Source organism: Rattus norvegicus, chromosome 15, assembly GCF_021556685.1.
Source record: "Rattus norvegicus strain SHRSP/BbbUtx chromosome 15, alternate assembly SHRSP_T2T, whole genome shotgun sequence".
Taxonomy (NCBI): Eukaryota; Metazoa; Chordata; class Mammalia; order Rodentia; family Muridae; genus Rattus; species Rattus norvegicus.
In genome coordinates, this window is record NC_141548.1 from 104,152,693 (window position 1) to 104,176,383 (window position 23,691).

The following is a 23,691-nucleotide window of genomic DNA, read 5'->3' on the forward strand; positions in this document are numbered from 1 at the left end:
AATATCACACCCTTGCTCATGGTTTCCTTGTTGACCAGATTATTGTCTACACTGCCACAATGGTTGGGATCTCAGATATACCTTGAGTGTCTAGGCATGGTTGGTTCAGGGTAGGTGACCCATAAGTGATGGTTGAACAAACAGAACCAAGAATTGTAGAGGAATTTTAGTCTAGAATGTGACTGCTCTGACAAGAGGTCACATCCAAAGGCCTTCTAGATCTATGTGATCTGGCTGGAATATAGACATACCTTTAATCCACGGGAGACTGAGGCAAGCAGATCTCTGAGTTCAAGACTAGCCTGGTCCAGAGCAAGTTTCAGGTAAAGAAAAGCTTGGGTCCAGATCTTACATACACATCTTTAATCCTAACAGTCATGAAACAGAGGCATGCAGCTCTCTAGTTCATGGAATTCAGAGGCAATTTTACTGGGAGACTTTAACAGAAACAGGTTGGAGAGAGAGAACAAGCTAGACACAGGTGGAGATAGAACAAGCCAGAGAATGAGAAGGCAGGTAGACCCTGGCTTCTATGGCATAGACTGACCACTCCTCTATGCTGCCCTTGGATGGCAAATGCACAGTCTCAGAGTCTCTGCTCCTTCTAGCTGAAGGTCCTGTGAGTTCTTCCTCATGACAGAACAAGCCAGAGAATGAGAAGAAGCCAGAAGACTAGAACTGATCACCAAAGTCAGTATGAGGCCAAGCAGAGCAATTCACCCAGAAACTGAGAGAAGCCAGATTGAATCAGTCAGCTTGGAGAGGCGTGTGAGTCAGAACGGCTAAGTCGAACCAGCCAGCCAGAGTTCAGAAAGAACTAGAAGGTGTGAGGTTGTACAGCAGTAGGTCTCAGAGGCTGAAAACATTCCAAGCCTAGATCAGATTGTACAGAGGCTGGGAGCTTCCAGGACTAGGTTTAGGTTAGCAGACAGAGGCAGTAAGCCTCTGAGACGACAGTTATATCAGCTATATCTTTGTAAAAAATACTTTTTTACAAAGAATGAACTCAATGAGCCATCTCACAACGGCTCTGAGGAACCAGAGCCTGTTTGCTGTTTTCTTTCCTCTTTCTTACGAGCCCCTTTCAGGACAATGAACCCACGGACACACGGACATTGCTTAGTCTCTGGCCAGCTCTCTCTGCACTCTCTCCTGGATGCCCACTGTGGTTCTTTGTGAATAATTATTGAATATGTGTGGGCTGTGGTTTTTAGAAGCCGAATGGGACCTATCATGAATTCTCTCCAGGTTTATAAACTGTAAAACAACCCAAGTAAAACCTTTGGTGACTTACTGCAGTTTGAGCCATTGAAGGTCAGTGGTCTTATCAGAGTTTGGGCCACTGACGGGCCAGTCCTATTGGAGCTAAAACTGAGGCTGAACAGCAGCGGCTGCTCAAATCGAGAGTTACTTCTGTCAGGTGTGGTGGCTCTCACCTTTAATCTCAGAAGACAGAAGGACAATCTGTGAGTTCGAGGCTAGATTGGTGAATCTAGTGAATTCCAGGCCAATCAAGGCCATATAGTGAGACCCCACCTTAAAATAAAAAACAAACAAACAAACAAAAAAAAACAAACCAAAAACCACGCCCCCCCCCCCCCCCCCAAACCCAAAAAACCCAAAACCAAAACCAAAGGAAGCTACTTCTGCACTTCACACAAAGGTACAATTTGGGGAAGAGGCTTTGGCGCCCTCTGCTGGTCATTGTATAGAATGTCAGCCCAGGTTCTGAGCCACCTGGCCTTTCTGTGGGAAAGAAACCTGAAGGAAGAACACTCAGTGTTAAGGATGGGCTGGTTCCCCCGCACAACAGGTCTGCCTTTGCCAGTTTTAGCGACCCCCTTCTTGCTCTCAGAATACTCTGCCCTCGGAAGTATGGGGCTCTTTGTTGCAGGGAACCAGAACGGCAGCCTACCACATTCAGTACCTGTTTCATTTTGGGCCTTTAAGCACAGCTACGGAGTCAAGAAGTCTCGTTAGACCCAAACAGACATTAAATTAAATGAAAACTCATAGGGCTCTGAAATTGCCAATACCTGAAGGATGCCATAAAGCCTCGTCCCTACTTGCAGCAGACAGTGGCCTCGTTGATAAGCCGGGAGTCCTAGAGGTCCAGGTCTCCCCAGTAGCAGGGGCCTTTCATCAGGGTTGAGCGGAACAGGAACACCCAGGCTACTACGGAAAGCCCGCCACGGGTCAGAATCACAGGGTGCGGGTGAGCGGAAGTAGAAGCGAGAAGGAGAATCGCCTTTTTGTTTCTTACCATGGTGGCCCGAAGAGGGAGTGGGGGCTGGTGTTCAATGAACGCCAATTTCAGTTCTGCTGGGGAAAGTCTTGAGACTCATGGAGGAAACGGTTGCATAGTAGTGTTGGTGTGATGTGTGCTAGGGGTTCTGTGGTTCTGTGGTTTTATTTCTTGTGTATTTTACCACAATTTAAAAACTAAATAAACGAGGCGTCATGCTGACCTGCCGTCTGTCCTGGGGTCTAGTTGCACTCTATAGTTCGTCAGCCCTGCCACTGACTATTCTCCCGTAGCCTCTCTGGCCTCTGCCCCAGCCACTGCCTTCTGAGATCAGAGTTTTTCTTTATGACCTCTCTTGGTAATGGCAATGTCTCCAATCAGGCTCGCGGGGAGGAAGTTAAAGTGTGTCTTCCGGTAGCAGGCCTCCCTCTGAGATGGTAAAGGCCTTGGTTTGCCCTTTGTGTCCGGGTTCCAGTTTCACATCCTACACGTAGACATCTAGTCAGGTATGGGTGTCCTTCCTAGGGTTCTGGGAACATTGGCCTAGCAGGCTCCCAGTACCCACACTGCCTTGCCCTGATTCCCTTGACCTCAGTCACCGGATTTGCTGTGTTATGTGACAGGATATGCTATAATCTCACAGTATCAGGCAGGTTGTGGTAATTGGTAGATGCTGTAGGCTCCTGGGGAAAAGACTCACAACAAAGGATTTTTAGATTTATTTGTTTTATTTTACATGTGTATTTTGCCTGCCTGTGTGTATGTGCACTATATTCCAGAGGCCAGAAGAGGGCGTTAGATTCCTTGGAACTGGAGTTATAGATGCTTGTGAGCTGCCTGTGGGTTCTGGGAATCAAACCTGGGTCCTCTGCAAGGGCAGCAAATGATCTAAATGGCAAAGCCTCTCTCCAGCCCTCTTCCTCAGTTTTCTTATCTCAGAAGTGAAGGTCGTGAAGGCGGTCTCACCATTATCATAAAGATTAGGATTGATGCCTCCTTACAGTAGACCAAGGCCAATGGTGAATGCGGGGCTGGCGGGAGTCTCTCCTCCAGAGCCAGGCTGTGGGGATGGCCTTGGCTGGGCTGCTTGCCTTTCCTTTGTCTTCTGTGAGTGGAATAACAGGAACCCACACTATCGGACGGTTGCTGGATTGTTCCAGAAGACTTCTAAGCCTGCTGTCTGCACATGCCCAGTGTTCAGTGTATGCTCAGCCTTAGTTGTCGTAAAAGGTGAGAATACTGTTTTGCAAAATACATCATGCCTATGGTCAAAATAGCCAACAACAGTCAAACCTGAACATTTGTATTCTTTTAAAGGTTTAAATCAGACTTAAAAACACTTAGTACCCTGAGACAAAATTCACCTGCAAAATGAAAACAGATCACCCATACAGATCTTGAGGGGCCAGCAGAAGACCAAAGCAATCGAAAAACATTCATAGGATGCTGTGAAAAACCACTGAAAATCGTCTGGGTTGGAGGTGTAAGGGTTGGAGTTTGTCCTAGGGGTTTCCCTCCCTACCCCATGTAGAATAGTACTTAAACCGTGCACTATTTTGGTTCTAACCCATCAGGTTGAAATTCAGAGAAAGGTTAGGAGGGGAAGAAATGTTAAGTGAAGGTGACAGAGTTTGTGGACCCTCAAGTCTGGGCTTTACACTGGAGTTGCTGTCAGGCACGTTCAAAGTCAACTCCTTGCTATTGTCCTGTTCCTTGGCCTGAGAAGTCGAAAGCATTTACTTAGCAAAAGAATGTTGTGGAGAGCAAGACACACACAGAGCTGACTAAGGAGATCTGGGAACCAGGAGTCTGGGAATCTTCTGGAATGATGGGAACTCAGGGACGCAATGGAACCCACTGTGCAGAGAGAGGCATCGATCGGTGAAACTCTTACAGGGAGTGGTGTGAAGGGAAGGAAGAGGGACTGCGGGGAGGGCTGGAGAATGTCTTCCCTTTGACCTGGGAATGAAAGTGTGCTGTGCTCCAGGGAGAGGAGCCCAGTGCTGATTGGGTCAGAGTATGTGGAGAGAAATGAGAAGCCCTCGGAGAGAAGAGCCGGTTGGGCCCCACTGAAGGTCTCTGAGGACTGCTTCCTGGGGCTGGAAAATAGCTGAGGTAAGTGTGGTAATCTCATTTCTCCCTCAGAATTTGGGTCCATGCAGCTTTTGTGTGCAGCGATGGGCTGGTGCACAGAGCCTCTTCCAGGTCAAGCACCAACTGTTCCTCCTCATCCAAGACAGTGTCTATCTTCAGAGCCGTGTGAAGTGTAACCACCCCTGTTTGTATGGGAACACCGAACACGGCCATCGTGGTCCTGACAGCTGGGATTATTTAATCGTATCAATGGCAGAACCAGACAGCATAGAAAAGTTTCTTACCGAACCCAAAGACACACAGACACATATTCTTAAGAACAAGAATTTACTTCACACCAGTCAAACGTCACGACTCATGACTAACCATCACTTGAATAGTCTTTTGAATTACACATAATTTAAAAAGAGGTCAGGCAAAGGAGACCAGGAAAACAAAGAAACAAAAACCCCGAGGTAAGGTTATTAGCTCGAATCAGCTGACACTCACTACACACTGCTAAAAAAGCCCTCTGTAAATTCAACATTGTTTTCATAAGAGCATTAAGGAAAAAAAACAGTACTGTTACCTTTTCAAAATTAATCTGAGCTAAATCCACTTCTGTGGCAGAAATGTTAGAAATGGCCCAGTGTTAAAAAAAAAAGTATGTTTTAAAAACAAAAAACCCAGAAAGTGCATGTTATAAATAATATTTTAGCTGGGCAGTTGCCGTACATGCCTTGAATCCCAGTACTTAGGAGGCAGAGGCAGACAGATATCTGTGAGTTCGAGGCCAGCCTGGTCTATAGAGTGAGTTCCAGGATAGCCAGGGTTACACAGAGATACCTTGTCTCAAGAAAAACAAATTAAAAAGGCTCCCCTAGAGTTTCAGATTCACAGCCGTCAGCCTGAAAACCTGCTTTGTTATTATTTTGGCTCACATGTCTGAAGTCTTTCTCCAGCAAGGACTCTGTGGTGGAGGGTCCTGTCCCTTGGGCAGAGGTCATGGTGAATGCTGGACTTGGTATGTTCTCCACTTGCTTTCTGATCTTCACATGTTTGTCTGTGAGACAGGTTCCAACGAGGAATACGGGTTTTCCTTCCCTACGCCCTTTTTCTTCTCATCCTCATCGAACTGTGCCTCGATCTCTGCTGGGTTGATGTAGGTGTAGAATCGGGCCATAATGGCAAATATGATGCAGACGACCAGGAGCAAGGAGGCGAACAGAACATACTCAGCCCACTGGAGGAGTCAGAGTTGGAGCAGGGGAACAAACAGAAACAAACACAGGTCACGTGAGGTGAGCATAATGTCCTGTGCATATCTTCTTGCTACTTCTAGGTGGAAGGCACTTTGAAGTGAAACTAGGAGATATCAGCCTCCTCCTCACTCCCTGACAGAGACATCGTCCTGCTCTTCTCAAATGCTCAAGGGGCAGGTGACACTTTCCTGCTAACATGGGCTTTGGAAACCAGACTTTTGGGAGGATGAGAGAAACATTCTGAAATTCTTAAGTCTTCAGGCTGGTGTCGGGAGGATAGGGAGCCAGCAAGGACCAAGCGGTAGCCTTGCAAGACAAAATGTGTGCTGAGCATGGGCAGGAAAGACGGGTGTGCTTTACATGGGTCGGAGGGACTGCTCTCCAGGTCTGAGCATCTGCTGGAAGTCCTTGGTTGGGGTCCTGACACAACTACAAACCCCTCAACTCCAGCTCCAGGGGACCAGGGCTTTTCTGGCCTCTTTGGGCACCTGCAAGTGCATGGTGCACATATATACACTCAGCCTCTCCATATTTTATATATATATATATAGTATATGTTATGTACGTATATGCACACACACACATACATCAACACACAGTTATATGCACATATTTTTTGACAATTCCTGAGCTCAGGAGCGAGAGGCCCCATGGCCATTCCTGAAGCAGGAAACAGTGTATCTACTCTGGTGACAGGGAACCACCCAGCAGACCTTGTGCACTGAACAAAACCTCTGATCATCAGAGACGCCTGCCCTTTATTTTACTTCGAAGGGAAAGTTATAACGATTTCAAGAACATCTTTAAGCTACTGTGGAACTTCTGTACAAGGAATCTGGTTTTCCTTCCCCTTTTTTCTCCTTCCAGGACTGGGCTAGAACCCAGAGCCTTGTGCATGCAAGTACTGTGTGAGGAGTTACACCCCCAGCCCATAGGACTAGTTCACTGTTCTCTCAAGCTGAGTTCACAGAATCGACAGATTTTTTTTTTCTCCCCATAGTGGACCCCATCAGGGTATGTGGACTTCAACTCAATATGGCAAACCTGGTGTAGTTTTGCAAGTAACTAAAACCTGCAGAGACTGCCTGGTGCTACTGGTGATAACTCTAGCTGACTGGTCTGGCCATGTTGTTCATCCACTGACTCCAATGGATACATACTACAGATAGCGAGGGAGGGTCACGGCGATGACCATTAATAACCAAGAAGACTAGAAGTTCAAAGTCATCGTCTACACAGCAAGTTTGAGGGCAACATGGGCTACCTAAGACCCTGTCTCAAAACAAACAAACAAAACAGAAGAAAACAGGCGCATCCAAGTTTCTTTCCCGCTATACCTGTTTGTCGAAGTGGCCTGCCTCAGCCACAATGAGGACAATGATATTACCGATGGCCACGGTTAGAAGCCATCCTGCCTGAAGCACGGACTTCATGTTAGACGGGGCCTGCAGAGGCAAAGCACAATGCATTACAACCTGAATTCCCATTTCAGGCCAGGAGAACCCCACCCACCCATCCTTCCACTCACTTTGCCAAGCACCCCCTGAAGTGCAGGCTAGAGGTTAGCTTTGTTGGGTTTAGTCAGGAATGGTATCCTACACCTAAGGGCCAGCACCTGGGGGGTTGAGGCACACAGATGCTTGAGGGCGCCCTCAGCTACATAGCTTGACCCTGCTCTCCATATAAATGTGTGGAAGAGTCAATAGAAAGCGGAAGTCAGGATGGGGTTGGCATAGGGAGGACGTAACTCGCGTGATGAGACAGGAAAACGGTCCTGAGGCAGGGCGCCTCTCTCCATACACTTACGGTGCTATCCTAGCAACACAGACAGACAGATCTACAGGCGGACAGACTTTGCCTCACAAGTTTCTAGGCAATGCCACACTCTCCCCAAAGGAAGTACTGTGTGTTCTTCTCTGTAGCGTCCCTGCCATGTCCCCCATATCCTTCCTCAAGCTCTCCCCACCTATCACAGCATGGCCTTTGTCACACAGTGTGGTCCTCACAGAAAGAGGTAACCCAGCACGTGCTAACCATTGCAGATACTGAAGAAGAGGCCCAGGATGCAATGAGTTTAGCTGCAGTTTTAACAAATACTTTAGACATTAAAGCTCTAATTGGGGTACCAATAAAATTTGTCTAATTAGCCTAATATACTTAAAAAGCAAAAAAAAATATTGCTAGTTTTTCTGAGGTAGGGTTTTACATGTCTTGGCTGACGTCTAGACTCACAAGGTATCCAAGGATGATCTTGAACTTGTTTTCCTGCCTCAACCTCACAGGTCACAGGAGTTCATCACCACACTTGGTTCTTACAGTGCTGGGGATTGAACCCATGGCCTAGTGCATGCTAAACCAGCACTCTATCAACTGAGCCGTATCTCTAGCCTTAAAAGTAGGGTGTTACACTTGCTCTTAGCAGTAGATCTGATTGAACAATGTCACTGGAAGTAACAGAGAGATGCCAACTGGACCTTAAATAGAACCAGGACACTGACCTGTAGATAAGCACTTAGATGCTGCCCTTTGGATATTATAAAATGCAGGGTCTGCTACTGTGACCCTGGCAACAGACCTTGGAATGCTGCACCATCCTTAGGACTCTAGTCTTGTGTCTAGTGTGATTATCTATCTATCTATCTATCTATCTATCTATCTATCTATCTATCTATCTATCTAGAGATAGTAGATATATAAATATCTACTATCTATCTATATATACTAAATAGATATCTGTCTATATAACTATATATACTATGTCTCTCTCTCTCTCTCTCTCTATATATATATATAGGTAGATAGTATATATGTGTACACACACACACACACACACACACACACACACACACATACACGTGCTATATTCCCATTGAGTAAACAGCTCATTGATTCCATAGTCCTTGTTCTGTGGAAGACACCTGTGGTTATTTGAATGAGAAATGTCCCATGTAAGATCGGGCATTGGTACATTTGGCCTTGCTGGAGGGAGCATGTTCCCCGGAGGTGGGCGCCGATGTCCCCAGAAGTGGGTGCTGAGAGTTTAAAACCTTGAGCCACTGCCAGCTCACTCTCTCTGCTTTGTGCCTGAGGTTCAGGATGTGCAATCCCAGCTTCTGCTCTGGCCTTCGAGCCTGCCTATTGCTATCCTCACTGCCATGATGGACTCTGGTCAGAACCGTAAGCCAGAGTAAACTCTGATGTGTATTGGTTGCTTTTAGCCCTGGTTTCTTATCACAGCAGGAGAAAGGAACCATGATGCTTAGAAGAAGAAAAAAACCTATATCAAACCATAAGTGTTGGTGGTGCATGCCTAACATTCTGGTACTTGAAAGCCTGAGACAGGAGGATGGTGAATTGGAGGCCAGCATGGGCTACATACTAAGACCCTGTCTTACAGAATGAACAAAACAAAGGAACCTCTAAGCATACACATATCCCAGATTCAAATCAAGGCCGTCAGCATTTTTTTCCTGAGGGTGGCAGGTAGCAGCGGCAGGGAGGAAAGAACAAAAACCAAGAAACCTGGGAATAGGAGAACTCCAGTCCTGTGACAGAGAAGACCACCTCGCCGCAGGTGAGGAGGAAGTACTGTGGGATCTGCAGGGCCATGTTCACCGTGTTGGGTGGGATGTCTTCGAATTCCTTCACTTCCAGGCAGCCATCACTCTGGACCATCAAAGCACCAAGCAGGCAAGTGAGAGAGAGGCAGAGAAACGCTTCAGAATAACAACCACTCCTAGCACACACGGAGTTGGCCTTCTAAGGTTAAACAGGCAGTTTACATAGTCACTGCCCATTTTAAACCTAACCGCAAAGCTGGAAGCCGGCTAAGCAAAACCCTGGAAATCGCTCAGTCCTGAAGTCACATGCCCCTGAAGGAAGCATCAAGCACTGGTCAACGGGAACGTTAAACTAGTGACGTCTGCTGGCGTCAACCATAACTGAGAGAGCCAATGGTGGTCCGTGAGATAACTCACAGGAAAGGGCACCTGGCAGCAGGCCTGACAGAGCAATCTCCTACCATCGTTCTCTGACGCACGAGTGCACGCACACACACGAAACAAAGACTCAGAATTAATTCTGAGACCATTAGGTTGTTTCTAAGACCGTTTATAGATACTAATCCCTCCAACTAATCACGGGGTCATCCTGAGTGTCTGAGGACCCAGGCCAGCCAAGGTTGATCATGCCGTGGTGGGATGAGCTACTCACCGCCCTACTTCTGATCACGTAGGTGTACGCGCTGCCGAAGTCAAGGTTGGAAGATTTAAAATCAGATGAACAGTTTGGTGCAATCTCTGTGGTGTTTATTGTGTAGTCTTTTCTATTAAAAACAAACAAAAACAAACAAGAGAATGAATAACAGAGGTCATGGCTCTTGGTGTTAAAATCTCCATTTTTTTTTTCTTAAGTAAAAGATGAGTCAGGCTTGAATTTGGGAGCCAGTTGCCCAATAAGGTACTCACTGGCCAGAAGGGAAAAACTGATAGTTGCTGGCGCTGTGACTGGTGACATTTTCGTACACTTTTCCACTCATTTTGATGGTGATCATCTCGTTAAGGGTGCTGACGAATCTGGAACAGAAAACCATCTGCCTTGTAACCAAACCACGGAATGGTTTATCCTAGGGCACACGTGCACACGGGCGATTCCTAGGGTCTAGAGGCAGAAAGTTAGCTACCTTACAGTTGTTCCTGTCCACCCACTCACGGGCACGCCCTTAAAAGAGTTTATCTAAGAAATATTTATTCATGGCAGGAACTACTCCGAGGGCTCAGAAGTGTTACCCAGTTTCCCGATATTTAGGGAATCTACTAGGTAGTCATGGAAACAGATACTGACGACTCCTCTCCTTTCTGGAAGGGAGTCAAGCTTTTGTGCCACTTGCATGGCAAGTTTCAGACAGAGGTGTTTCCTCAATAAGTGAACGACCAAAATAAAGAAGACAGCTGCGGGTGAAGCTTCCTTTGGAAGGAGAGACCTCTCAGAGCTTGGGGCAGGGGATGGATGCAAGATGGGGGAGAAAGAAGCCCAATGAGAAGAGGCTGCTCTGAGTCACTTCTCTCAAGTGGGGGAGAGCTGTGTGTCTCTCTCCAGCGGCGCTGGCTAGCATCTGCTGGAATGCAGAGAGGAATGGGTCTCCGGAAGGCCTTGGCCCTCAGCCTTGGCAAGTCCCCTTGCTAAAACCTCAGGAGGAAACGAGTGAGCCGCCCGCCTTCCTCGTACCATGTGGAACATCACAGCAAGAACACGTGGTGTAGTGTTTCTGCGGACGCTCTGTGCTATAGAAAACCCCGAAGTTCTTACACTGCTCTTGGGATGAGTGCGCTGCTCCCCTAAGGGAGATCAGCTCTTTGTTTTGCCCACCAAATGGGTAGGTGACAGATTATAGCAGACTGTCCAATACGTAGAACAGGGAGTAACCATGACGGTCAGCTAAGTACTAGAAAGACAACTCTGTCTCTGAAATACGTGGTCATCAGCTTCATGGTGGTGCAGATTGGTTCTAATGCTATTTGTGTTAATTGGGCTCCCCAGATCACAGGGGAATCTGCAAGTCATCTGCTTGTGAGACACCGAGAGTCGCTGTCCCCAGTTGGCTCTGATTGGTGAATAAAGTTGCCAGTGGCCAATGAATAGGCAGGGAGACAGAGGTGGGACTTTAGATTTCCTGGACCACAAGGAGGTTTTAGAACCGCCAAGCCAGGAAAGGAGAGCAGGAAGACAGGAGAGCTGTGGAAGACAGAGGGGAAAGACAGCCATGTAAGACTCAGGGGAGTGCGGCCCTAGGGGCCACTCCCTCTATTGGGTCTGGGGTAGCAGAGATGAAATAAAGATTTTAGTAAGTAATAATTTAGGAATATTGCTGGGTAGGCATTAGCAACGTGGAGGTTCGCAAGTGCTCAGCCATTGTGCTGTGTGTGTGTCTGCGCGTGCGTGCATGTGTGTGCGTGTGCGTGTGCGCATGCATGTGCGTGTGTGTGTGTGCGCGTGCGTGCATGTGTGCGTGCATGTGTTTGGTGCATGCAGGTGCCCTCAGAGGCCAGAAGAGCATCAGATGCCTTGGAACTGAAGTTAGGCGGCTGTGAATTGCTTGACTTGGGTTCTAGGAGGTCTTCAGCCAGAACTGGTGCCCAGTCTTAACTCTTGAGCCATCTTCTCAGCCACGTGGGAACTATATTCATATATAGTGAATGCAAATTCAATATATTTTTAGCGAATATGATAAAAAAATTAAGGACCACTTCCATGGAGAAACTACATACATGCAAAGAAATAGATAAAAATACAGACTATGGTCATTTAAAAAAAAAAAACAAAAAACTAGGGATAAACTAAATTTCTTTGAATACAGATGGGTAGAAAAATTATGGTGTATCTATAAAAAGGAAGGCTTGGGGGTTGGGGATTTAGCTCAGTGGTAGAGCGCTTGCCTAGCAAGCGCAAGGCCCTGGATTCGGTCCCCAGCTCCGAGAAAAAAAAAAAAAAAAAAAAAAAGGAAGGCTTTAGTGTGGTTAAGGAAACAGATGGGAGCTGCAGATGTAAATATAGTCAAATATTAAGGCGGCATATAATCTCTGCCCGTGACAGTGACGTCTTACGTTATTCTCCTTAAAGCATGCGAGCTGCGTATGTTTTAATGGAGATGTAACATAGCTGTGCACAGTGTTAAATGCAGTGGAAAGCAAGGTCCAATTATCAACCAATTTTCAAAAGATATTTGTCTATTTTTTGTCTTTCTGAGACAGGGTTTCTCTGTGTAGCCCTGGCTGTCCCGGAACTCACTCTGTAGACCAGGCTGGACTCAAACTCAGAGATGTTCCCGCTTCTGCCTCCCGAGTGCAGGGATCAAGGGTGTGCACCACCATCTGGCCTTACTTTTTTTTTAATTATTATTTTATCTACATGTATGTGCCTGTGCCTCTGTGTGTGTGTGTGTGTGTGTGTGTGTGTGTGTGTGTGTGTGTGTGTGTGTGTGTGGAACATGTGTGTGGATGTTGGCAGCAGCCAGAGAGGTCTGATCGCCTATAGCTGCAGATACAGGGCTGTGACTGAGGGGTCTGGGTCTGGGTCTGGGTCTGGGCTCCGAGCCTTTGCCAGAGCAGGAAGTGCTCTTGACAATGGTCGAGCCATCTCTTCAGCCCTCAACCTATTTTTGATTAAAGGCTTGCCTATTTTTTTTTTAAAGGATGACAAGGGGGTTGGGGATTTAGCTCAGTGGTAGAGCGCTTGCCTAGCAAGCGCAAGGCCCTGGGTTTGGTCCCCAGCCCCACCCCCCCAAAAAGAATGACAAGGTAGCAATTTAAGTCTTTCAACTTACCGATAGTGTAATATAAAAATGTATTTGCTTGAAATATGGTATTTCCTTCCTTTAACTTACTACACATTAGTCAGAAATTCTGATTTTTGTGGAGGTTTTGAAGTCTGCTCATCAATCTCTCCTAGTTTTCTAGAACTTTAGCATTGTTTTCAGATACTACAGAAATAATTGGATCCCTTCGTTCTGTCAAGGGTTTGGTGTTGCTACTCAATAGAAAAGCGACTCTGATCTATTTCCATTCTAATGGTGGGAGGGGTCAATATGTGACTATCTATCCCTCTTCCTCAATATTCTACCAAAGCTATTTTTAAATCTACAGCCTCACCATGTAGATCACTCACAAAGACATCTAATTAAGTGAGGCTTCTAGGGGTGAAGCGATAACTCAGTTCACTAGAGTCCCTCTCTCAAAAGCAGGAGCACCCTAGTTCAATCCTGAGCACACTAGCAAGCTTAAAGCTTGGGGGCAGAGGGAGACATAACCCTGGGGGCTCATGGTCAGCTCTCCCGATCAGCACATCTCAGTCTGCCATGAGCGCTCTGCCTCAAGAAACAACGTGGATCTCTGAAGAACAGCGTGTGAGAGTTGACTCCTGGGAGCCACACGCATACGCACACACACACAGACACACACACACAGACACACACACATACAGCCACACAAACACAGACAAACACACACATACATACACACACAAACACACACACAGATACACACACAGACACACACACACAAACACACACAGATACACACACAGACACACACACAGACACAGAAACACACAGACACAGACACACACAAACACACACACACACAGACACACACACAGACACACACGCTTTTAAACCCTAGTGAGATATCTCAGCAGTTAAAGTTGGATGTCACCAAGCCTGATGACTTGAGTTTGATCCCCGGAACCCACAGGTGAGGGGAGAGAAGTGACTCCTGTATGTTGTCCTTTGACACGTGCACAGCGGCACAGGCATGCCCCCACATGCATATAAACACAAACATACTAAATAAATAATTAGCTTTTCAAAAGTTTGGCAGGCAAATTGGCTCAGTGGTTAAAGGTACCTGCTCCCAAGCCTGATGTCCTGTGTTCGATCCCCAGGACCCACATGGGTAAGATGGAAACTGTCTTCTGACCTCCGCACTCACACACTCATACACACACATATAAATACATACATACACACACATACATACAAACAAATAAATAGCCTAAATACTATGATCTACATGTCCAAAGTTTCCAGTGTTGGGAAACATTTCTAAAGAAATCAAAACAAAGGGGCTGGGGATTTAGCTCAGTGGTAGAGCGCTTACCTAGGAAGCACAAGGCCCTGGGTTCGGTCCCCAGCTCCGAAAAAAAAGAACCAAAAAAAAAAAAAAAAAAAGAAATCAAAACAATGAAAATGTGTTCTGAGAACAAAGTGAAATCCCAGATATGATTCTAGTTTAGAGTCAAATACAAAGCACAAGGTAGCTGTGTGTGTGTATGCATGTATGTATGCATGTGTGTATGCATGTATACATGTATGTATGTGTATGTATGCATGTATGTATGCAAGTATGTGTATGTATGCATGCATGTATGTGTATGAATGTATGCATACATGTATGCATATATCTTGTGCAGGACAAGACAGGCAATTACAAATATCCAAAGGAAGGTCTATGGACTGAGAGGTGTCATTGTGACACTTCAAAATGTGACTTTCTTTGGAAAAAAGTCCTTAAGGAAGCAAAAGAAGCTGTTGGAGGTCCTTAATCTGACACGATAGATTGGTGTCCTTACATGGGGAGATTAATTTACAGACACACAAAGAGAAAGAAGATGGCTATCAATAATCAATCAAGGAGGGGTTGGGTATTTAGCTCAGTGGTAGAGCGCTTGCCTAGCAAGCACAAGGCCCTGGGTTCGGTCCCCAGCTGCAAAAAAAAGAAAAAAAAAATCAATCAAGGAGAGAGGACTCAAGGGCAGTCTTCAGTACACCTGACCTTGACCTTCAGTCAGAGGATCTAGGAAATCATGAATTTCTGTTTAACTACATCACCGGGCTGTGTGGCACTTTGTCCTGAGCCTCAGCACCAGACAGGCTCCAAGAAAATGAGAGAAGGAACCAAAAGCCAAATGATCTCATGCTGGTGAGATGAATCACCCTAATTTTAGTTACCCTGGAGAAAAAACTGTGACTGTCATAACCAAAGATTAAAACACCAGAGACTTGGTGAGAAGCTGACTGTTAGAAGTGAATGCCTCAAGTCAGAAGCTAACAGAGAAGTTTCTAGACCTCTGGGCCTTTACAACCATGTGTGAGAGGAGAGAACATTTTCAGGTCTGCCGGGGTGAATGAAAAGACACCACGGAACCCAGGAAAGAAAGGCAGTCTCCTGGGCACAGTGGTGACATCTCCAAGGACAGTGTCTGGAGGGACTACAGGGCATGTGCTTCTGGTAGGTCCCAGAGAGCATGGAGGAAAAGTGGTCTCCAGGGAAGACCTTTGATTCCCTGACACTGTAACTAACTAACTAGACACTTAGTGACCAGGTAAAGGCTAACATTTTTTTGTGCCATGAATGAATGTTGAACTCAATAGATTATTTTTCTACACCAGTTGATAATATGATGTGGACGTTCTCTCTAAGTTATGGATTATGTTGGTTGAACCAATCTTGTATTCTTGGTGCACACTTGACACTTTTACACCCTTGTTACAACTGGGCTCAGTTAAAGGAATGTGTTAAGCTCCGTTAGATTCGAGGAGAACCAGTTTCAAAAGAAATCTCCATACCTGATTCCGTTCTCCCCTTTCTCTGGCTTTTGGTTAAGACCGTCTTTTACCTGAGAGAGAGAGAAGAAATAATATAAAAACGTTTCTGAGCCAGAGACATGGCTTAGTGGGTGAGGCACCTACTGTGTAAGCCTGGCTCTCTGACTCTTCAGTCCATGAAAAGGTGGGAGGAGAGAACCCACTTCACACAGGTATCCTCTCACCTCCATACATGCCCTATGGCACGGACCCACTGCTCTCTTACGTGCCGGGCATGTGTGTGTATAAACACACACGCACATACAGTAAATAAACATATAAATATAATTTCCCGATACTTAGCACATTAGAATCAATTCACTAGCACTTCAGAGCGCATGATACTGGCCCTTGTCCTGGGAGATATGAGTTCTACTTCGCCCTTCCTGGTTTCCCGCCAGGCTAACACATGTTTCTCCTGTTACCGATCCTTGGTTGTCAGTGGCTCCAAAAGGTACAACTCTTTAACAATTTAGATGGTCTGACCTTTGGACATGGCAACATTGTCTTGTCAATATGGAGTTGGTGTTTGAGACCTGTATAGATGGATCGGGAAAACCATTGCAAAATAAACCTCGTAAGCGTATTTTTGCTAGGCCACATTTACAGCTTGGCTAAAGTATGCTCATCTGTGGGCCACAGGCTGCGTATGCCTGGCAGAACAAGCTGCCCAGGAGCCTCCTTATTAAGCAAATGGATGAGAAGATTAACTGCACATTGAGTTTTTTGATTTATTCTCACTCAAGTCCCCTGGCAGACTGCACGAAGCTCCTTTATTCAGATCAACTCTTCTTGTACCGAATGACACACCTAGACATCTGTCCTTTGCCAAGTAACATTTTATGTGTATTTTATTCCTTGTATCTGGTGTGCATGCCATATTTTTATAAGTGCACATTTAAACAATTAGTACAATTAAAGATATGCTAAGCACCTTATCTCAGTGTTTGAGAATGTACATAGGTGTTCACGTGGCTTACATATGGACATGGGAGAGTACACACACATGAGCATGGGTGCACGCTCATAACACGGTTATATCATTGTTTGTTTATCTTTATAGCTTTACAATGTTTGCTTGTTTGTTTTTACACAGGGTCTCCATGTGTAGCTTTGGCTAGCCTGAATCTCAAAGAGACCCCCCTATATCTTCTTCCTGAGTGCGGGAATCTAAGGTGTCGGACACTATGACTGGCTAAGATAGGCCTTCCTTTATAGTCCAGGTCAGGATCTGCTTCCTGAGAGCTGCAAAAAAAGATGTGGCCTACCACGGACAGTTCCTAGTTTTATTTGTAAGTCATAATTAACAGTCTTCTCCACCGGCCAGACCTTTACTGGGAGTTAAATGTCTTGGCATTCCTCGAAAGTTTGAAGATTGCCTAATACAGTGCTCAGTATTGATAAAGCAAAGTCATACCAATACAAAGCTGGGGAGATGGCTCAGTGGTTAAGAGCACTTGCTGCTCTTGCAGTGAACTTGGGTTCAATTCCCAGCACATGCATGGTGGTTCACAACTCCCTGTGATTCCAGTTCCTGGGGACCCGATGCTCTCTCTGACGTCAGACACCAAGTACCCATGTAGTACACATTAGGTACACGCACATAAAACACTCATGCACATAAAATAAAGTCTAAAACATTTCTAAAAACTGTGTCTCTGATATTGCAACCATCCAAGAGACGCTGTAGTGCCAAGTACGTACCACACGGTATAGATTGGGGCCCCACACTAGAAGGGTGTGCCGGTGACCCGGCTCAAACTCATGAGCTACCGTGGTGACGCCTGGAGATCCGGGAGAAGACACGTTTATGCTTGTCAGCTGGTCTACATCGAAAGTCATGAATGTGTCTGTCTGGAGATGGGGGACAGAAGGCAGGAGGCAGGTTAGCACTGTGCGCTTGGACACTGTCATGCCATAGTAGATAGCAATCTGCATTGCCAAGTTCACAGCCATTCACATCCAAAATACCTTGTCGGGGCGTGATACCTGCCCTCCTACCCACAGACACTGTCATAAGTTCTTTGTGTATTGTCACAGGAACTATCCTGAAATTCTGCTTTTCTGTTGTGAACATCATTTATAGTCCTATAGATATACTATATAATACTATATATAGTATACTATATAGTACTATAAATATACTATATTATACTACTTATAGTATACTATATAGTACTATGAATATACTATATTATACTACTTATAGTATACTATATAGAACTATGAATATGCTATATTATACTATGTATAGTATACTATATAGTACTATAAATATACTATATTATACTATGTATAGTATACTATATAGTACTATAAATATACTATATTATCTATGTATACTATAAATATACCATATTTATAGTATAAATATACTATACTATAAATATACTATATTATACTATATATAGTATACTATATATAGTATACTATATAGTACTATAAATATACTATATTATACTACTTATAGTATACTATATAGTACTATGAATATACTATATTATACTACTTATAGTATACTATATAGAACTATGAATATGCTATATTATACTATGTATAGTATACTATATAGTACTATAAATATACTATATTATACTATGTATAGTATACTATATAGTACTATAAATATACTATATTATCTATGTATACTATAAATATACTATATTTATAGTATAAATATACTATACTATAAATATACTATATTATACTATATATAGTATACTATATAATACTATATAGTATTATAGTATAGTATAATATATAGTACTTATACAATATTATATACTGTATACTATGTATACTATCAATATACTATTATATTATGCTACAATATTATAGTACTATATACTGTATATATACTATAGTACTATGTAGTACTATAAATATACTATATTATACTATAAATATAGTGCTATATTATACTACAGTATTATAGTACTGTATACTATATATATAGTATAATATAATATAGAGTACTATAAGTACTATCTTACAGAAAGTTTCCAGGGGACTTGATCTTAGCCAAAAGGCTGAGAAGCAATTGGGGACTGGGGCTAGAGAGATGTCTCAACAGTTGAGTAGCTGCTCTCCCAGAAGACTTAGGTTCAACTCCCATAAGTCACATGGTGAATCACCACCACCTATAATTCCATTTCCAAGGGATTTGATGTTCTCTTCTGGCCTCTGAGGGCACCGGGCACATATATGGTGAACAGGCATATATGTAGGCAAGACACCCGTATACTTTTAAAAAGCACCAAAGGAAAAGCAAAGGTTCTGGTGAAATCAACACGGGTCTTCCCTGACCTCCAGGAGTCAGACTTTTAACTCCTTCTTCAAGGTCACTGCTCCAACTGTGGTGGATCAGGAATGAGAATACATAAACCCACACCACTGGGGTTAAGGCCTCAAGGCTCTCCCTGTGACCAGACTGAAGGCTGGGGGTCAGAGGTCAAGGGCAATGACCTCTAGAGCAGGGTTTTCAACAGAGGCACTGTGCGTATGAGGACATAAAATTCTTGACTTGTAGACTGAGTGCTAACACTCTGTCTTCTATATAAAGTGCCAGTAGCACACGCCTAGTTTGCAACAACAAGGACTTGTCCGTAGAGCCTGCTCAACGTCTTCCCAGGGATATCGGCACCCGTTTGAAACCCTGGGCCCTCCCTGCTGTAGAAAGTGCCTGAGTGATCAGTACCCACGCTCAAGTTAGAGAGGCCCATGGCTTCAGAAAGCATTATGAGGTGGACACTGATGTGTGCTAATCTTGGGCTGCCTTTGGGGTTTATACAAAACAGCTCCTCCGGGCTCTGATGTAAGTCAGGTGGGAAGATGAAACGAGGTCCTGTTTCCTCCTACTTACCTGAGACATTTGGGCAACTGTCACATTCTTTCCAGGAAAATACACGGCCATGTCATTGTTTCCAATGTTCAAGACCTTAATTTGAACTTGATTTCCGCTGGGGAAGACTGGAAGAGTTTTCTGAGAAAAAGAAAGAAGAGATCCACAGTGAGGACTCTAGAGTAGATGGTCACCGTCACCTCGGCTCTGGAGACATTCTCCTCTGCACTGTAGAGCTCATCCGGAGGCGCGTGCCAAACATCTGACTCAGCCCGCTGGTCACTCTGCACGGTGAAAGAACTTTATTTAGCCTTAAAAACAAAGGGGGATCTTTCTATATCCTCTAAAAAAGGGTGAACCTTGAGGGCATTATAAAATTAGCCAACCATAAAAGGGTGAGTGCTCTGTGATTATAGTCACGTGGTTTGCCTGGAGCACCATCCTAGAGACAGATGGCAGAATGTGACCCACCAGGGTGTTAGGGAGACAGATCAGGGAGTCGACATTGAATGGCTCCGAGGTTTGGTTTGGGGAAATGGGTAAGTTCTGGTAGTATGTGTGTGAGGGCTCCATAGTAAAGGCAGCTGCGTTGAGCAGTGTGCTTAGAAGTGGTTAATATGGGAAATGCCATGGATTGTGTATGTGTATGTGAGAGACACAGAAAGACAGACAGACAGAGACCGACACAGAGACAGACAGACAGAGGAGGTGATAGAGACAGACACAGAGAGTCTCCTCTAATTTTCCGGGCCACATAATCTCTGCCTCTAAGCACTAAGGCCTGATAAGGCAGCACTGGACTGGCTTAGCACAAATGCACCCAGCAGGTGTTAGGATCCATTTAGGAATTATGCCCTAGTAGATATACCAGGATCCAAAATGTATCCTTCTATGAAGACGACGGTTTACACATCTCCCAAGCGCCTGTCTTCGAGTAAAAGGCTTCTCACTAAATCTGACTCGGGAGCAGTTCCATGAACTCGACTCCCGATTACAGAAACTGCATCACAGGTTTTCTCCTATCAAAGCCTGCCCATCAGTTCAGTACGTAGCCACCCCCACATCCATAGAACCCAGCATGCTAACTGATGGTCTATTTTGCCCCACCCTCCCTTTACAGTCTTTACTCCAGGAATTCCTATTGCACATGGGAGAGTCCCCCACTCCCCTCTAATCCTCCCAGTCCAGAGAAGGACGCTGCTGGGCCCAGGAGAACACTCACATCGATTTCCACCTGCACAATTGCAGCCACCACAAAGGCCATGGATGCCAGGAACATCCCAACGGTCATCTTCTTCAGGGAGCTGATGCAGATGAGAGGAAAGTGAGCCCCAGCCTGTGTCACCCAGATGAACCAAGATAAGCCCTAAAGGAGAATCCTCCTTACTTCTCTCCCTTCGGCTTCCCTGCAAGGACGGCTGTACTGGAAGCCGCTACTGGTGTTTCTATTGTTTTAGGATTTTATGTGTGCATGCCAATGTGAGCATGTGCACACATGCGTGTAAGGGTGCTCTCGGAGGCCAGAAAAAGATGTCAGACCCCTGGGAGCTGGAGTCACAGGCGTTTGTGAGCTGCTCTGTGTAGATGCTGGGATGGATACGCTGGTCCATGTGCTTGAGAACCAAGCATTCCTAACCGTGGAGCCACCACTGAGTCCCTTTCTGTTGCTATTCATGGCCAGACTAGTGAGCGCAATAAAATGCCTATTCATATTTTCACACAGTTTCTTCAAGTCCTATGATCACAGCTAATTTTTTTCAGGCTTCCATGAATAGCATTTTTATTTATTTTAAAGGGCATTTGGGGAGACATTGCATACAGACATCTCTATTTAAAGCTCTCTCTCTGTCTGTCTCTTTCTCTCTGTGTGTGTATGTGTATGCGCATGTGCACATGTGTATGGATATGTACAGGCCCATGTGTGCACATGAGGAGGCCATAGGACGTCAGATGTCTTCTGTCCCTGTCTTTACTTTCATCACACAGGATTTCTCATTGAATCTGTAGCTCATCATGCTTGGCTAAGATGGCCAGCCAACAGCTCCAGGGATCCACCTGTCTCTGCACACTGCCATGCCTGACATTTTACATGGGTCCTAGGGATCTAAACTTGGGTCTTAATGCTTGCACAGCAAGCACTCTTACCCAGGGAGATATCTCCCATCCCACAATATCTCTTTATTCCTTTGAAAACTTCATCTGCAGCCAAGCCTGGTAGCACAGGCTTATAATCCCATCTCCATGGGTGGCTTGCAAGTTCAACGTCTAACTAGGCTGCAGAGTGAGTTTAAGGCCAGCCTTGTCTCAAAATAGGTAGGAAAAAAGAGGGTTGGTGTTCTATCTCAGTAGAAGAATATTTGTCTAGCATGTGTGAAATCCCCTAGGTTCAATTGCCTGTACTGCAAAAATAAATAATGTCCCATCACCTTGGCGGGAGCTTCCAGAAACAGAAGATTTGTGAGGCCCTGGACCAACAGCATCTCAGACAACCAAGCCAAACAACAGCCACCAACAGTGTCTCAGTCAACCTAAGCCAAACAACAGCCACCAACAGCGTCTCAGTCAACCCAAGTCAAAGAGCCACCTACGTGAAGTTGAAACCACATTTTGCAATGAGCGGATACACCACGGCGTCCACAATGGGGACCATGATGACAATCAAGATGGCGTTCACCGTCTGCAGAGGAAGTGGAGAGGGGCCGTTAGTGCAATCACAAGGAACACGTGGGCCTCGGAAAGTGAGCCGAGCCCTTTCTCCTACCTGCATCTGGTCCGGCTGAATCTCAATTGTTCCCTAGAAAAGAGGAGGCAAAATCTTACTGGAGGGAAAAAAAAAAAGCGAGGCAAGAGAAGAAGAAAGGACCAAGGAACCAAAGCAGAGCAGAGGTGACAGGAGGGGAGGCAGACCAGGACAGGCAAACTTACAATTTTCCCAGTCATGGTCGTTGCTTGCAGTGTCCACCTGGAACCCTGAAGAGTGAACGCATTGATGGTGTCATGGGGGATGTGGCTTTTTAGAAAGCGATAATCTACCGCCAGACCTGCTAAACCCGGACTGAAATAGTATGGGATTTGAAGTTGTCATAAACATCTGAGCTGCCTCTCAGCTGTCACAATACTAGGAAGACGAAAGCCAGTGGTACATCCCGGGATGCATGAAGGACCCTCTGAGACAGGGGATATAAAACTGTGTGAATACATGGTTATCACCTCTCAGGGTGAGCTCACCATGTTCTACCGGGGCCAGCATCAGCATCTACAACATTACAGTGGTAAAGAACCACTTTTGAAAGTCAGGGAGGGGCTTTGAACACTTCATCCCAAAGACAGTGGTGGCCTGAAATCTGGGCAGCCTAATAACAGTTCATCTGTCTCTTACAGGATTCGATGGTTTCTATGGACGAATAAATGCTCAGTGGATTGATATAAACCCATCAGCGCCCCATGGACACACCACGGAAAGTGGCAGCCCCACCCTGTTTGACTCTTAAGTTTGTACCAGTCACGGGGGACAATATATGTTATGTCTGACTTGAACCTCAGAGATGAGGCGGGGGAGCAGGACAAACATGTTCAGAAGGGTTCCGAGTTCTTAGCCCACATCGCCCAGCTACCATAGCACCTGTATTCTGAGTGCACATCTGACCCTGGTTAGGCTCTTTCCACACTCAAGGTGGCTCCTTCGCCCTTTCTAGGCTGCTGCATACCTCACACTACAGTCAAGGTGTATGTGCTTGCTCCAACCTTTCCATGGATAGCCTGGTCTTCCAACAATTCTGACTGCACATGACACATACTGCCCACAGTCTCTAGAAGCAGAATCTTCTTGCTCTGACTAGGGAGTATTGTGCCCTAGGTTAACCAACATGACTGTGCAGGACTCCAGTGTGTGTGTTACAGATGGCATCATATTTATGACTGGACTTAGGTCACCATCACAGCAGTAGAAGAGAATGTCAAGTTGAGAGGGATGTGGGGTGGGGTAGCTGGAAGGAGGTGACAGTGTATGTATATGGTAAAGAACACTGTACAGGTGTAAGGATGTCTCAACAATTAAAAAGAAAGTACAGAGGTAACGGTGTATGTATGTGCTAAAAGGCACAATACAAGTGTATGAATGTTTCAACAATTA

General features: G+C 45.3%; 1 protein-coding gene and 1 long non-coding RNA gene across 3 annotated transcripts in view; one reads left to right on the plus strand and one right to left on the minus strand.

Annotated features, from left to right (window-relative positions):
* Window positions 1-4,651: 4,651 nt before the first annotated feature.
* Window positions 4,652-23,691, minus strand: part of Slc15a1 (solute carrier family 15 member 1) — a 44,748-nt gene continuing 25,708 nt past the window's right edge. Inside the window, 12 exon segments of one of the 2 annotated variants that reach the window (NM_057121.2) lie at window positions 4,652-5,561; window positions 6,918-7,025; window positions 9,103-9,246; window positions 9,793-9,904; window positions 10,047-10,154; window positions 15,701-15,750; window positions 17,423-17,572; window positions 19,581-19,700; window positions 20,782-20,863; window positions 22,148-22,236; window positions 22,321-22,353; window positions 22,485-22,529. In NM_057121.2, the coding sequence (NP_476462.2) occupies window positions 5,370-5,561; window positions 6,918-7,025; window positions 9,103-9,246; window positions 9,793-9,904; window positions 10,047-10,154; window positions 15,701-15,750; window positions 17,423-17,572; window positions 19,581-19,700; window positions 20,782-20,863; window positions 22,148-22,236; window positions 22,321-22,353; window positions 22,485-22,529 (1,233 nt within the window). In that variant the 3' untranslated portion in view covers window positions 4,652-5,369. 2 annotated transcript variants of the gene reach the window in all.
* Lnc004 (long non-coding RNA 004) lies at window positions 11,208-21,995 on the plus strand. Its single transcript, NR_126569.1, is given in 3 exon segments — window positions 11,208-11,343; window positions 19,616-19,850; window positions 20,680-21,995. It is a non-coding gene; the product is annotated as a long non-coding RNA 004 (long non-coding RNA).